Genomic DNA, 13,352 nt, shown 5'->3' with positions numbered 1-13,352 from the left:
AACATCTGTCAGATCTTTCAAAGGTTTGAGGGAGTGGCCCGTTTTGCACAATATGCAACATCATGAATGCAGTGTCCAATTGCGATGAAACTTTGCACGCGCATTCCCACTAGGATTTTTCTAATCGGCTTCATGGTGGCGCTATAATAGGCCAGTTCACATTTTGGCCTATAACTCTTGAACCATAGGTCACACAATGAAATAATTTTCCCTGGATTTCTTGGATCATGACGCCACTCCCGATAAAGGCCATGCGCATTACTACTGATTTTCCACCATTTAGCATTTTTTGACAGAAAACACTTTTTGCTACTACTCCATTACTCCTACCAGTGCCGCTTTAGACTCCACAGGGGCTCTACGCATGATACGGGACACATGCACGCGCGCAATATTTTTGGGGTTTCCCGCGGATAAAGTTACTTTTTTGGTTACTTTATTTCGGTTTTAGGGTGACAAGCAGCGCTGCACAGCCTGCGCTGATGTGAACGCAGTAATGCACGTTATTTTCTGCTGAAGGGAGGGGGCGGAGAGGGGGCTCCTTTGATCGGCGGGTAAGCTTCACGTGACACATGGCTATAAACACATTATAAACACATATCGATGACAAAACGTATCAAAGGCGCCGCTACCTTCACACAGGGTGTGATTTTTCAGATTACGATTGGCTCTGATTGGCTTTCAAAGTTTGCGGGAGGGGGCCGTTTTGCACCAATGCCACAAATCATGAACACAAAGTCCAATTGGCATAAAACCTTGCAGGCCAAGGAAGAACTGCCATCCCTGGCAGGGATCTGCACTCAGAGGAGTACACTTTTCTAGTTGTGTCTTTCTGCTTGTGTTGTCTGTGTATCCAAGTCAGAATTTCAAAGCAGCGCAGAGGGTGCTAGCACCAGTGGTGTATTCTCTCCCGGAAGGACCCTGAGTCTGTTACTGTGTGGGTAAAACAGATGACAGATGTGCTTGACTGTGACTCACCAATAATACAGACCTAGAGTAGGCCCTTCCTCTTTGGTCCCACGCCCTACCTCACAGGGCCCAGGCCCTACCTCGACATGCTCAAGCCACACTTCATCAGGCCCAGCTCCTACCTCAACATGCCCAGGCCATTCCCCATCATGCATTGGCCATAACTCAACATGAATAGGGCATAGTTCAACATGCCTGGGCCATACCTCAAATTGCTCAGGCCATACCTCAACATGCAAAGGCCATACCTCAACAATCCCAGGCCCTACCTCAGCAGGTCCAGGTCCTTTCTCACCAGACCTATGCCATTTTTCAACATGCCCAGGCCAAGCTTCATCAGGCCAAGCCCCTGCTTCCTTGGTCCCAGGCCCAATCTCGCCCTGCCCAGGCCCATGAACCCTTTGTTTGACAGTTTCAACACCAGCCTGGCTGTCCATTCCCATATTTATCCGCAGACAGTTCCTGAGAGAACAGGAGATGAGAAAAGACGTGGACGTTGACACAAACAACTATAATATGATGAGGACAGTTCTCGGAGCAGTGTCGTGTTTCCTTATTTAATGGGTCTGGCACTTGAAAAATAGGCAGTAAAGTGAGTTGAATATGACAGATGTGTTGTCTCAGTGATTTAGAGAAGCTAATGGGTTACTTGATGATCTCAGATGACAGATGTCTTTCTGGCAGATTAGAGACCTGGGTCACATTGTGTGAAAGTGCTGGGTGAGGGTGTGGCTGGGTTCTGTTTGTGTTCTTCTCTGGGGGTGCTTTCACAGCCCAGGGTCATATATTGCAAGTGGAATTTACAGCCTTTGTACTGTATATCATCTCTGCTGACTCCGTCTACTCACACGGCATAATTAGAAGCATGATAAAGTTATCATCTGAATTTAATAGTAAATTTTACTGACATTGTAAAAATCCCTATGTTGATCAGCAGGCCAAGCTTGGATTCAGGCTAAAGGCAACTGACAAGTGTTTACAGGAACTCTCTTCCTTTTTTTCAGGGGCCTAACGCTTAATTACAGCTGTTATTTTTGTCATCATCCCCTTTTGATTTGCTGGTCCTGGATCCAAGTGTAGCCAAGCTGGTTTTGTCATAAAGCCTGTCCAATCTGTGTCCCAGTCTGCTGGTGGGAGTGCTGAGAAGATGCAAGGGAAGGCTTGATTGAGACCAGGTGCAGGTTGTGGTGTAGAAATAGTGTGATGGTGTGGGTGGAGATGGGAAGCAGCAGGATCATTTAGGTAAGGGTTCCTGTACGATTTATGCAGATTTATAACCAGGAGGCATTTGGGGAGGCATCGGGTAGGGAGAAGTTGGTGGAACCAAGTTCGCAGCCAACAATCTCAAACGAGTAACATAATTCACAAATCAATATCCCAGTTCCATGCCAAACTAATAACACGCTGTCCTCCTTATCCCGTGTGGTATCTTAAATCATGTTGCGAGACCTTTAATAGACCTCACACCCAGTGGCGAAACAGAAGACAGCTGGGGGAAGGGACGACCGCAACAAGACATTGATCTACGCCCTACGCCCAGTGTGTTAATTTTCCCACTCCATTGAAGGTTAAACAAGGACTCAAGACACCACTGTGTCTATGGGCATCTTTACAGTCCAGTTGCGGCCAGAACTCTGTCTTTCTGTGCCGCCTCCTCATTCTCTCCCTCTCTCTCAGTGCTAGTGGTTCGTCCTGGACATCTGTCCCGGCTCAGGAGGGCTGCAGATGTTGTTGACGGCTGTGAAGCCGGGAGGAAGTTCCAGACAAGTCCAACTCCAAATGCTTTCTTTTTTTTTTCATTTCCCCATGTGATTTTCTTTTTTTGTCAACATCTGAAAGAAGAGGAGGTATTCCACAGGGAATGATAGGAACCAGATTAGTATTGCTCTTTTTGTAAAGCAAGAACACAAAGTTGAAGAAAAAAGAGAAAAAGCCTTGTGTATGGTGTTGTTTTGTATTGGATTGTGGGGGGTATTATGGGATATCCCAGTAGACTTTGGTGAAGACAGGGGTGAAGCAAACTCTTCAGAGCTCGAACGCACTCACTCTGCAACGGTCTGGTGCACAGCTGGGCTCCAGAGATCTACAGCAGGGAATTGGTGCCATCCTGCATTCAGATCCAAGAAATGTTTTTGATTTGAAAAGGGATTCTGATGCAGTCGCACACATCACTCTTGAGAATCCCATGCCTAACAGGGACTCAATATGCGATAGCAATCCAAATGCTCTCTTGTCATTTTCTGAACAACCCGCGTATTGTGTTCTCTCATTATTCAGCTTTTAACTGATCTCATGTGAAGTGAAAGTAGAACACGGTCAGTTTGAAATGCTCTGACAGCTTCAGACGAGGACATGGAGAAATATCCATGTTTGTACAGTTGGTTATTGTCTTTCAATCTGGACAACCCAAATGTTTTTTGCATTAGGCTGATGTTGTTGTTTGCTTCTCTGTCTCCCTTCTCTCGCTGCTATATTTCTGCACTATCCTGGATCCAATACTGTTGAACCCATTACAGCATCAGTGAAAGATTTATTCTCTCCTTTTCTGAAGGTCATAGCAACTAGCAAACTACAGGGAATTTAAGATGCTCTTGATTGTTCAGCGTCCCCCCCCCCCCCAGCTTTGTCGAGGGTGAGCTGCAGTGTTTTCTGACACAGCCCTTAAATCCTGCCTGTCCGCTCTACTCTGGCTTTTTAGTACGGAGGTGGCCGGTCAGCCAACGCTCATTATTTTAGGGCCCCAATCCTTAAAAGCTGGAGGTCAATGGTACCTAATGCACTTTCGATCCACTGCACTAGCCATATTCTGACAGATTGAGCTCATTGTGTCAAATGTAATACACAAGGCTGTGTTTTAAAAAGAAATAGGTCATCCCAGCACTTGGAAGTTGAAAAACAGTTAAGCATTCCAAGCAAAATTGTCAACTTGGCCTGGTCTGGTTTGCTCAAAGATAGCCCTCTCTGTCTCTGTTGTTTCTCACTCTCATCTACATGATGTTATTTTTATTAGCAGTACATGAAGGCATTATGCCATGTTACGGGTCAATTTATGGACCCTAAACCTTTCCCAAGCATTACACCCTGTCAGCTATAAGCAATACACCCTGTCACCTATAAGCAATACTACAAGTTCACTAATACTATTATAATACTATTTATAATGAGATCATACATCATAAATCTTTCCATTTTGACTGTTGTTTTGCTGCTTCATTGTTTACATCAATTTCCATGACTTTTTCAAAAGTTGTGATGTCTCCTAATTTGAATGACGGGTAACTACAGCTTGTTCGAGTTTGGGGTGGAGGTGTCCAGTTGGCTTGCACATAGAGTGTGTAGACCACACAATCAAAATCCTAGCATTACTCTTCTACCCCTCAGCGTGGCGCTTGGCTCATAGCGTGATGTATGAGTGTGTGTCCAGTTTACTCTCCAATCTAAGACAGTTCACAGTGGGGATATATAACACGTCTTATTTGTTCACCGTTGAGCTAACTGAAAAAAAATCGAACTAATGGTTTATTTTAAGAGGACTTAATCACATATTTCATAACGAGAATAAAATGGCAATGATATCTTCCAAGCAATACTGATGTGTTCTTTGGTGACTGTAACACTGGTGTGTTTCATTTTATGTGCTCAGTGTACACGTCTGCTTTGAGTGTGTTACAGACAATCTTTCATTGTTTTTGAAGGAATTGTGCTCGCAGGCAAAGTGTGTCAGTATTGGGTCCGGTTAGTGAGGACGGGTTGTCCTTACAAGCAAGCCGTGGGACAGGATGCAGTTCGGGGAAGTTCCTGTGTAATCGCTACAGAGATCTCACAAACCATTCCAACTTTGTAAATGCCTCCGTGTGCCTCTGTGCTGCTCCACACAGCTGAGAATGCGAGCTGCTCTCAAAAGGAGGTTTGAGAATCTAATTGGATGAGACAAGTGTTTACTGTCTCAAGTGTTGACCAGAGCATCCATTGAATCCCATTAAACACACATTTAGATACACCATTTGGACCATAAAGGCACACCGTCATGCCTGCGTTCACAAACGCCCATACAAACTCACATCCACATTCCACACAGATCCAGAAAAACACTTGGCATAAGTCGTTTATAAGCCTTATTAAGGAAACAGTGTGATCCAGAAGGGAGGTGAGGATGGATTTCTATGATGAAGGAACACTAAAACACTAAGACAGCTGTCTGTGTATCCGTCTGGATTTGTCAGAGTTGACCTCCTACCGCGCACTGTTGGCATGAACCATTTGTTTGTGCTTTGCTCAGCTGTCTGGTGACGTCTCGCACCCTGTAGTCATCAATGTTCCAATTGATCAGCAAGTATAAATAGGTCATCAAAGTGATGATTCATTTGTCCCCGTCCATACAGCATTCCAGCACATTGAGGGTCTAGCTCACCCAACCAAAGCATTGCTTGTGCCTGATCGCATGTTGATCGTCTGATCAGGCTGAGTCAGGGAGGCTTCGCTTGCTAATAGCTTCCATCGGGGCTGGCTGGGCCCGCGATTTGGCGATGAGGCGGCAGACTCTGTGGTGAGGATGGCAAAGTCTTTTTAGATGTCGAGGCGAGCCGGCGGGCACCAGAGGGGGGTTAGCTGAACTTTCAGGGCACGTCACTAAGTCTGAGCTTCAAAGCTAAGGTTGGACCAAGGGGGGGGGGGGGGAGTTTGGAAAGGTTAGGGGGCAACAAACAGCGTCTGTAATTGAGGTTTGTGAGGTTTGGGGTTTTTTCTCTTTTCTGCAGACTTGCATATTCTCCCCCAAATTGAGAATGTCTGTTGAGCCTGTCCCCAGCTGGTCCAAGGGCTTAGGAGCCTACAGGAGGAGGGCTGGAGATGGACAGACTCCCGCATCACATGGCTGAGAGCGTGCACATAGATATAGGCACACACAGAGACAAGCCACATATGGAGCCCTCTAGGCACGAGACATAGGAGAGGATGCGGAAAAACTTGCCTCAGACAGTACAGCCAGGGACCATGAGACTGGGAGAGAATACATGTACTCATTAAATGTTGGCATGGCTTTATTTCAAACCAGAAAAGCCTTACCCTTTGAGAAACTTAACTTATTTCTGGGGAAGCCTTGAACCACATTCACCATAATAGACCGTAACTTCTGTGTGAGTGAAACAAGCTTGCACACAGACACAAAGCTGAGTGAATGTTTCCCTTCATTTGTCTTCCTGTGTGTCTGTATGGACGTTATGATTGTATGTTAGCTTGGCATGTCTTTGGCACAGTCTCGCATGTTTAGTGAACCAATTAGACGCATTCCTGTGTGTGTGTGTGTGTGTGTGTGTGTGTGTGTGTGTGTGTGTGTGTGTGTGTGTGTGTGTGTGTGTGTGTGTGTGTGTGTGTGTGTGTGTGTGTGTGTGTGTGTGTGTGTGTGTGTGTGTGTGTGTGTGTGTGTGTGTGTGTGTGTGTGTGTGTGTGTGTGTGTGTGTGTGCGTGCGTGCGTGCGTGCGTGCGTGCGTGTGTGTGGGAATCAGATGTCCTCACAAGGATAAAAAAATAAGGAATGTTACGGAAAGTGGGAACATTTTTCTTGTTTTAGGGTTAGGACTTAGGGTCAGCGTAGTGTTAGAATTAGAGTTAAGGTTTGGCATGTAATGGTGAAGGTAAAGGTTAAAGAATGGATGTAGTCAATGGAAAATGAGTCTGAAGTTCTCACAAGTATAGCAGTACAAGAATGTGTATGTGTGCATGACTAGGCATAATTTTACATCTTCATTCGTACACTTCTGTGTGTGTGTGTGTGTGTGTGTGTGTGTGTGTGTGTGTCTGTGTGTGTGGTTGTAGTCCATGTATAGCAACAGCCCCTGCAATATATAAGTATGTACCACAACACTACAGCTGTTCTGTGCTGTACTGTAATTAGTGCATTGGAACCATAGTGTTATGATGTTGCTTGGCTGACGTTCAACAGTGGGGGGGTTGGATGGGCGATCCCACATCTATTTTTCTCGCCATGCTGTGCTAATTCTTTTTTCTTTTTCTCAGTAGGACTGAGATGAAATGAAATGAAACCAAATAAAACTGAGCCTGAACTGGCATATCAAATTATGCAATTCAGGAAAACAAAACTCGTAAAAATATAATTTAGCGGAATGGACCATAAAGTTTCTGTCCAACTTGATGTATAAACATAGAGAGAGAAAGACGGGATAGAGTAAGGGCTGGAGAGAGAGAGTAAGGGCTGGAGAGAGAGAGAGATGCAAGGGAAGTCCCACTCTTAATTTATACCTCACTGTGATGAAGGTGCTGCATGCCGAAAATAGCCGATCTAGAATAGCTGATCTAGAAGCTCAGAATGCGTTGTGTAGATTGGCTATTCTCTGCACATGTTAACCTTTGTATGATGAAATATCAATTAGGCATTAGAGATACTACTGCACAACTCTTTCTAATACCAGATAGTGTGTGCATGCGCGTGTGCATTAGGAACTGGTCTTGTAGACTTTGGTGGAGGCTGTGATCAGTAAAACAATGTAAACACGCCCCATATGTCATAAATGTGGCTTTGCAATGGAAGAACATTTCCAGTGGAGTAAACACAGGGGAATGGAATCAGACAACCAGTCTCCATCGATGTTGAAACATCATTTGATGATAACATTATTGATAATGTACTGAATATGTGGTGATAACAGACTCTCTCCCCCTCTCTCTCTCAGGTTTTGCGTGGTGCTCAGCTGATAGCCGTGGCATCAGCTGATGGTTCAGGCACAGCAGTAGAAGGCACCACCCTCCCCTCGGACATCCAGGTGCAATACGTCCAATTAGCCCCGGTCACTGATCACTCTTCGGCTGTACAGGTGAGACAGACAAGCACTCACGCTCGCGCGCGCACACACACACACACACACTCTCGCGCGCGCGCACACACACACACACACACACACACACACACACACACACACACACACACACACACACACACACACACACACACACACACACACACACACACACACACACACACACACACACACACACGCACGTTCTCTTTCTCTGTGTCTCTCGCTCTCTCTCTATCTCTGGTTCCGATATACATGTGCACAGACAAACACATGCAGATAGTTTGCCATTGAGGAACATTCCAAGGGCCTGAGTATAAAACCATTCCCTCTGTTGAGGTGAAACAGGCCCTAGTACTAATCATCACCAATCACACCAATGGCTTTGTTTTTTAAACTAACGATAATAAATAGCTGAGCTCCCCGCCTTCCCCTCTCTTCTCTTCCTTTATGTACCCACATTCCTAATCATTCCCTCATTGATGCCATTCTAGCGAATCAAAGGCTATGCGGATATGGTGCAAGCTCAGGCAGGGCAGGGGGCAGAGGGTCCTGCTGAAGAATGAAGCGCTTAAGCCAAATGATAAAGGCCAAACGATGGCAGCTAATAAGCTGTCACTTTGTTTCATTAATGTAACCGAAAAACACCCATGTCCCAGATATTAGAATCTGGTGCCAAAAAGTTATCCCTTGTACACAGTAAAATCCCCGGTGTTAATTTAACTAACTGAGTTGTACCCTCACATAGTTACATATAGATAAATTACTGTGTACTGTAATTGAATGTTTGTCCTATAAGCACCTTTATTTGTGTAAATTCAATGTCAAATGTATCTAATTACACAAGGTAAATGTAAATAAATAAAACCACTGCCTAAAGCTGTTAAAGTCAGGTTGTTTATGTCTTACTACATTTAGGTTGTATTGTATGGTACAGTATGTATGTGCATTGTTTGATGTGAATTTATTCTGTGAAGACTGAAGGGGCAGGACAGTTGCCTAATCAAGTCTAAACTTAATGCCTGGTTTATACATGGTTGCACGCCATGTTGAGCAATGAAAATAGCCAGTCTATAAGCTGACAACGTGTCACAGAGCGACTATTTTTGGTGCGCGACTCCAGCACGCAACTGGGTTTAAATCACCCTAAAATCACCTTGGTCCTGTTATTAATAACATTGGAAGGATTTCATCACTGGGAGATTACAATCTCCATCGTTTTGCTCGGACAAGCAGCCAAAGAATTTGGGTCATTAGCACAGACGCATGCCTGCAGTGTCGTTAGTTTATCCAAACTCATAATGATACAGACTGCTCTTTGTAATGTTTCATTGATAATTACCATCATGTTGAAATTGAGGCCTGCAGTTTAGTAGTTTTGCCAAACTACTTGCAGGAACAGGGCTTGCCATTATTTCATGCTTTCACTTAAACCAAATCCCAGTCAGTCACTGCGGTAGGTGTTTACTGTAAACATTCATTTAACAATATGGTAGAAGGGTTCAAAAACGAATCATAACTAGATTAGCTCTAAATCCCTTGATGGTGCAGTTTATTGAATGAGAGCCATGTGTCAAAAGAGGAAGGGTGCACAGCAGGGTACTTTCAAGTGGTCAGCTTGTTACTGCCAGGAGAGTCGAAGAAGAGAACTTTTGCTTTGTTCTTTCTTCTTTTGTTTTGACCAGCCTTTTGTTGCATGTCACATTTCTTCCATAATGTTTCCTTCCTCTGAAGTCGCATGCTGGGCGGCTGGGTACCCTCTATTCCCAGAGAGAGCAAAGGCATTCTTTTCTTGCTGCGCTAGTATAAACAGAAAAGATGTGAAAACCACTTGGCTCTTCAAATGATTTGTGGCTGTTGTAAAAAGGCAGCCCTGTATCGAAGTGGATCTCCTTGCACAGTTTTTCAGTGTGACTGATCATGCACACATCTTGTCTCTGCGGCCATGTAGGACAAGCAAATGGCCCTACTGACCAGCCACCCATCGTGTTTTGGGGAGCTCCTGCTTAAGGCTGGCCTGTCGATAAGCTCTTGTTGTCCCTTTGTTTCCGCAGTGTTGTCTAGGTAATGGGTTCCTTCCTCTTGAGAACATGGGTGGAGAGCAGACATCCTATATTGATTAATCCCCATGGCGCCATATATAAAACCAGAACCCCTGATGGGTTTGCTGTTGGGTTCAGACCCTGCAATCAGACCCTGTTTGTTTACCCTGCTGCTTTGTTTGAACGGGTTTTAGGTCTCTGTTTTTTTCCCCCCATATCGTTTGATTGAACACATTTATCTCGAAAGAAATCAACAAAGTCCAGCGGGGTCTGATCAATCATCAGTGTGCCGTTTCTGGGAGACAGAGTAAAGTTAGGGCATATGGCCGCTGCTGCGGGAGGAGGGAATGAAACCATTTGTAAACAATCTGATCTCTTCTGATCGAACAACACTTTTTTAATTGAGGTTTCAACAGCACAACGTCATTAGGCTTCGTTCCAAATGCTATAAAGGTTTTACACACTGAGGAAATAGGTTGGCAAGATACAAAGGAACATGGCGCCCGTAGGTAGCATAAAAGCACCGCGTCGAAGAGGCCTACGGGAGAGTTTAGATGGAACAGATGAGACTGATGAGGTCTACCTGGGAAAGATTGTGTTAGAATCGCTTGATCACTCGCTGTTGTCATCAGCACTTTCTAGTTCAAAGGTTACAGGAAGGATAGGGCTGATCTTTCCCATTTCTGAACAGTGTTGAATCAATAAAATCACTCTCATCTGCTTCCAAGCATATGGGAGCATTTATACGGGCTCTTGAAAAATTACTTAGGCTTTTTATTTATTTATCTCCCCGCAATTTTTCTTTTTTACATTATTTATTTAATAGTTTCCATTACACAAACGAGATCGTGCTCAACACAGACAAGAATATTTCCGCACAGGAAGTTGCGATGCTGTCCTGGTTGGGGCGATAGCTGATGAAAAAGAGTTGGACTTGGCGATGGTTCAGGCTCGGTTCAGGTCCGTGGCGGGCACCAGATGCCACGGAGAGATACCATGTTACTGGGCACGGGCCTCGCATCCGTTGCCAGCACGGCCTGCAAGACGGCCTCTGCCAAACGCAATACAGAGCCACGGCAAGTGATCAATGATCCGTCAGCGCTCCCCACAAGAGAGCGAAAGCCAATACTGTGAGGCCTTACTTTCAACACAGCTGATTTGACTCTTTTTACATTCATGACCAAAAAACACGCAAGTCCATCTAAATCAGCCATTTGCTCCTTTTTCGAGCAACGGTTACGTTGTGTCAGTTTCTTGTTTGTATTGTTGCATTGTGTGTGTTTGTGTCAGTGCAGCTGGGCTGTTGTGGAGTGACAGCACGCTGGGCTGCAGGGAGGATTAAAAACTGCAGGTGTGTTTGAGGGAACCTTTGGCATGCGCATGCAGGAAGGAGTGAGTCACTCTCCACGGTCATCTCCCAGGACTGAGTCATCTCTTAAAGGGGCGTTGCCCTCTCTATACCTCCCTTTTTATGGGAGATGAAAGACTTTGTGATAGAGTTACAAATCACAGATAGAGCGTCTAGTCCCGGCTCTCTCGCTAATCATGGCACTGTACTTTTGCACTCAACCCCCCCCCCCCCTCCTCCTCCTCTTCTTCTCTCCCTCCCCTTCTCTCTTTCCTCTGTCTTATGTCTCCCAGGCTTCAGAGTTGGCCCCAGTCCTGCAGGGGGACATGGAGGTGAAGGAGGCCATTCAGGGAGCCATTCATGGGGAGAATGGAGAGGTCGTCCAGATTGTCACCTCCGTCGCCACCTGAAAGCCCGGTCTGGTATGGTCCCGCTGAACTCAGCTCAGTCTTACCTATACCCTGGCAGCATCCACACAAAAAAAGAAAAGTCGGTACAAAACAGCGGAGGTCAACAAATGAATCACAGACTTTGACGTCCAGTCAGCAACTAACAATTACAGAGACTTCTCTTGTAAACAAACACAGAAGGGTGATGATCGAATCCAGTCGGGTGGCATCTCATTGTATTGGTTATTCTCAGCAATTAACTCCATTCATTGCTGACCAGCTGTCGACAGTGCGGAAATGCTCACAGAGAACTTGAAAAGACCAGGATGTTCTAGAATCAACTGTGGTTCTTCTGTTGTTTCCATCACTAGAATGACCTGGCCCACGGCAGCATACACAGAGGAATTAAAGCCCACTCACAGAGGACACTGCTTAGGCAGTACATCAGCCCACCACCTCATCAGCTGCACACATGCCTGTTTACATCAACTTTGGAAAAGAGTAGCGCTATTAGGAATTAAGCTAGTTTGGCTAGCAACTTGCGAAAACCCCTAAGGGTTCAAGACAAATCCCACCTAAAACTGTTTCTAGTTGTTGGACTGCAAAACCAAGTAGAATTGGCTGAAGGAGGCCATATAGGCCATGGCCACGTGCCCCATCATTTTGGCTTATTCTCTGAACTTTTATTTATATTTATATTTTATACAGTATGTAATAAAAATGCAACCCTTGAGTTAAGTTAATTACTTCCGTGGACTTAAAAGCATTGTTATATTTTGCCCTAGCATTTAGCCTTTGTGCCCTCAAAGAATTGACAACACCAAATGCCAAGTGGCTTTATCCCTAAAATGACAATATTCCAGGCCTGGTTTCCTATTACTCTCTCAAGTTTCACGGCCTGTGCTCTCAGACAATGGATCCAGCCTTTATTAGCTTTTTTACATATTGGTTTAGCAACATAGCTGCTGTTTGTTTCATTTACATAATTGTAAATTGCAGAAATTGTTGTGGAATGTTTTTCATTGGAAATAGAAGATCTTGAAATAGAAGAGATGATGCCAGTGGTAGACAGAACATGTTACTTGTAGAATACAAGGACAACCTTTAAGTTGTTACCCCTCCCCCCCCCTCGCCCCCGACCCCGCTGTGTCTGTCAAAGATGCATTCATGTGAATAAAAATATTTTGTGGTTGCCATAAAAGTGTGTTTTTAGTTTTGCTCTGTTAATGTATTTCTCTCCTCTTTGCCATAAACAGTGGTCAGCGAAATGGCTTCAAAGTCTTCAAGACAAGAACTTATTTCATCAGCTCTAACTAGACTCTTGAGAAGATGCTTTAAATAGCTTAAAGGGGGTGTAAGTGATATTGTTTTGTTAAATAGCTCTATTATTATAGCAGGAACACCATCAGTGTGCAACACTTTTTTTCTTCTTTTTAAATAACATGAGTTATATTCCCATAGTGATCATTGCTATATAGAGTGTTTGTTCAGTAACGGGTCTAACCGTTGTCTTGGCATTTTAGTTGACAGAAAATACATTTTCAGGTCGGGACCGGATTTCATCAGGAGAGAGAACTCATAGTGAAATGTGAAGTTATGAAAAAATATTAAAAGCTGACAAAATTATAATTACAGTAGAACACACACAAAAAAGAATCCAACCTGATAAATCAGTTCTCTCTCCTGATTGGATGAAATTGGTGACCCACCTGAAAATGTACGGGTTGACCCCTGTAACTGAACACTCTATAGCAATGATTACTATCAGAATATAGAAATATAGATTGTGTGT

General features: G+C 44.5%; 1 protein-coding gene across 4 annotated transcripts in view; it reads left to right on the top strand.

Annotated features, from left to right (window-relative positions):
* The window catches only part of banp (BTG3 associated nuclear protein), a 35,518-nt gene extending 22,770 nt beyond the window's left edge, over positions 1-12,748 (top strand). For all 4 annotated transcript variants that reach the window (XM_084059017.1, XM_084059016.1, XM_084059015.1 and 1 more), the window contains exons 12-13: positions 7,659-7,799; positions 11,465-12,748. In XM_084059017.1, the coding sequence (XP_083915143.1) occupies positions 7,659-7,799; positions 11,465-11,581 (258 nt within the window). In that variant the 3' untranslated portion in view covers positions 11,582-12,748. The remainder of the gene's footprint in view (positions 1-7,658; positions 7,800-11,464) is intronic.
* The last annotated feature ends 604 nt before the right edge of the window (positions 12,749-13,352 follow it).

Source organism: Gymnoscopelus microlampas, assembly GCF_963454915.1.
Source record: "Gymnoscopelus microlampas genome assembly, chromosome: 6".
NCBI classification, from domain to species: domain Eukaryota; kingdom Metazoa; phylum Chordata; class Actinopteri; order Myctophiformes; family Myctophidae; genus Gymnoscopelus; species Gymnoscopelus microlampas.
The sequence above is the reverse complement of the archived record's forward strand: the minus strand, read 5'-3'. Positions and strand labels throughout refer to the sequence as shown.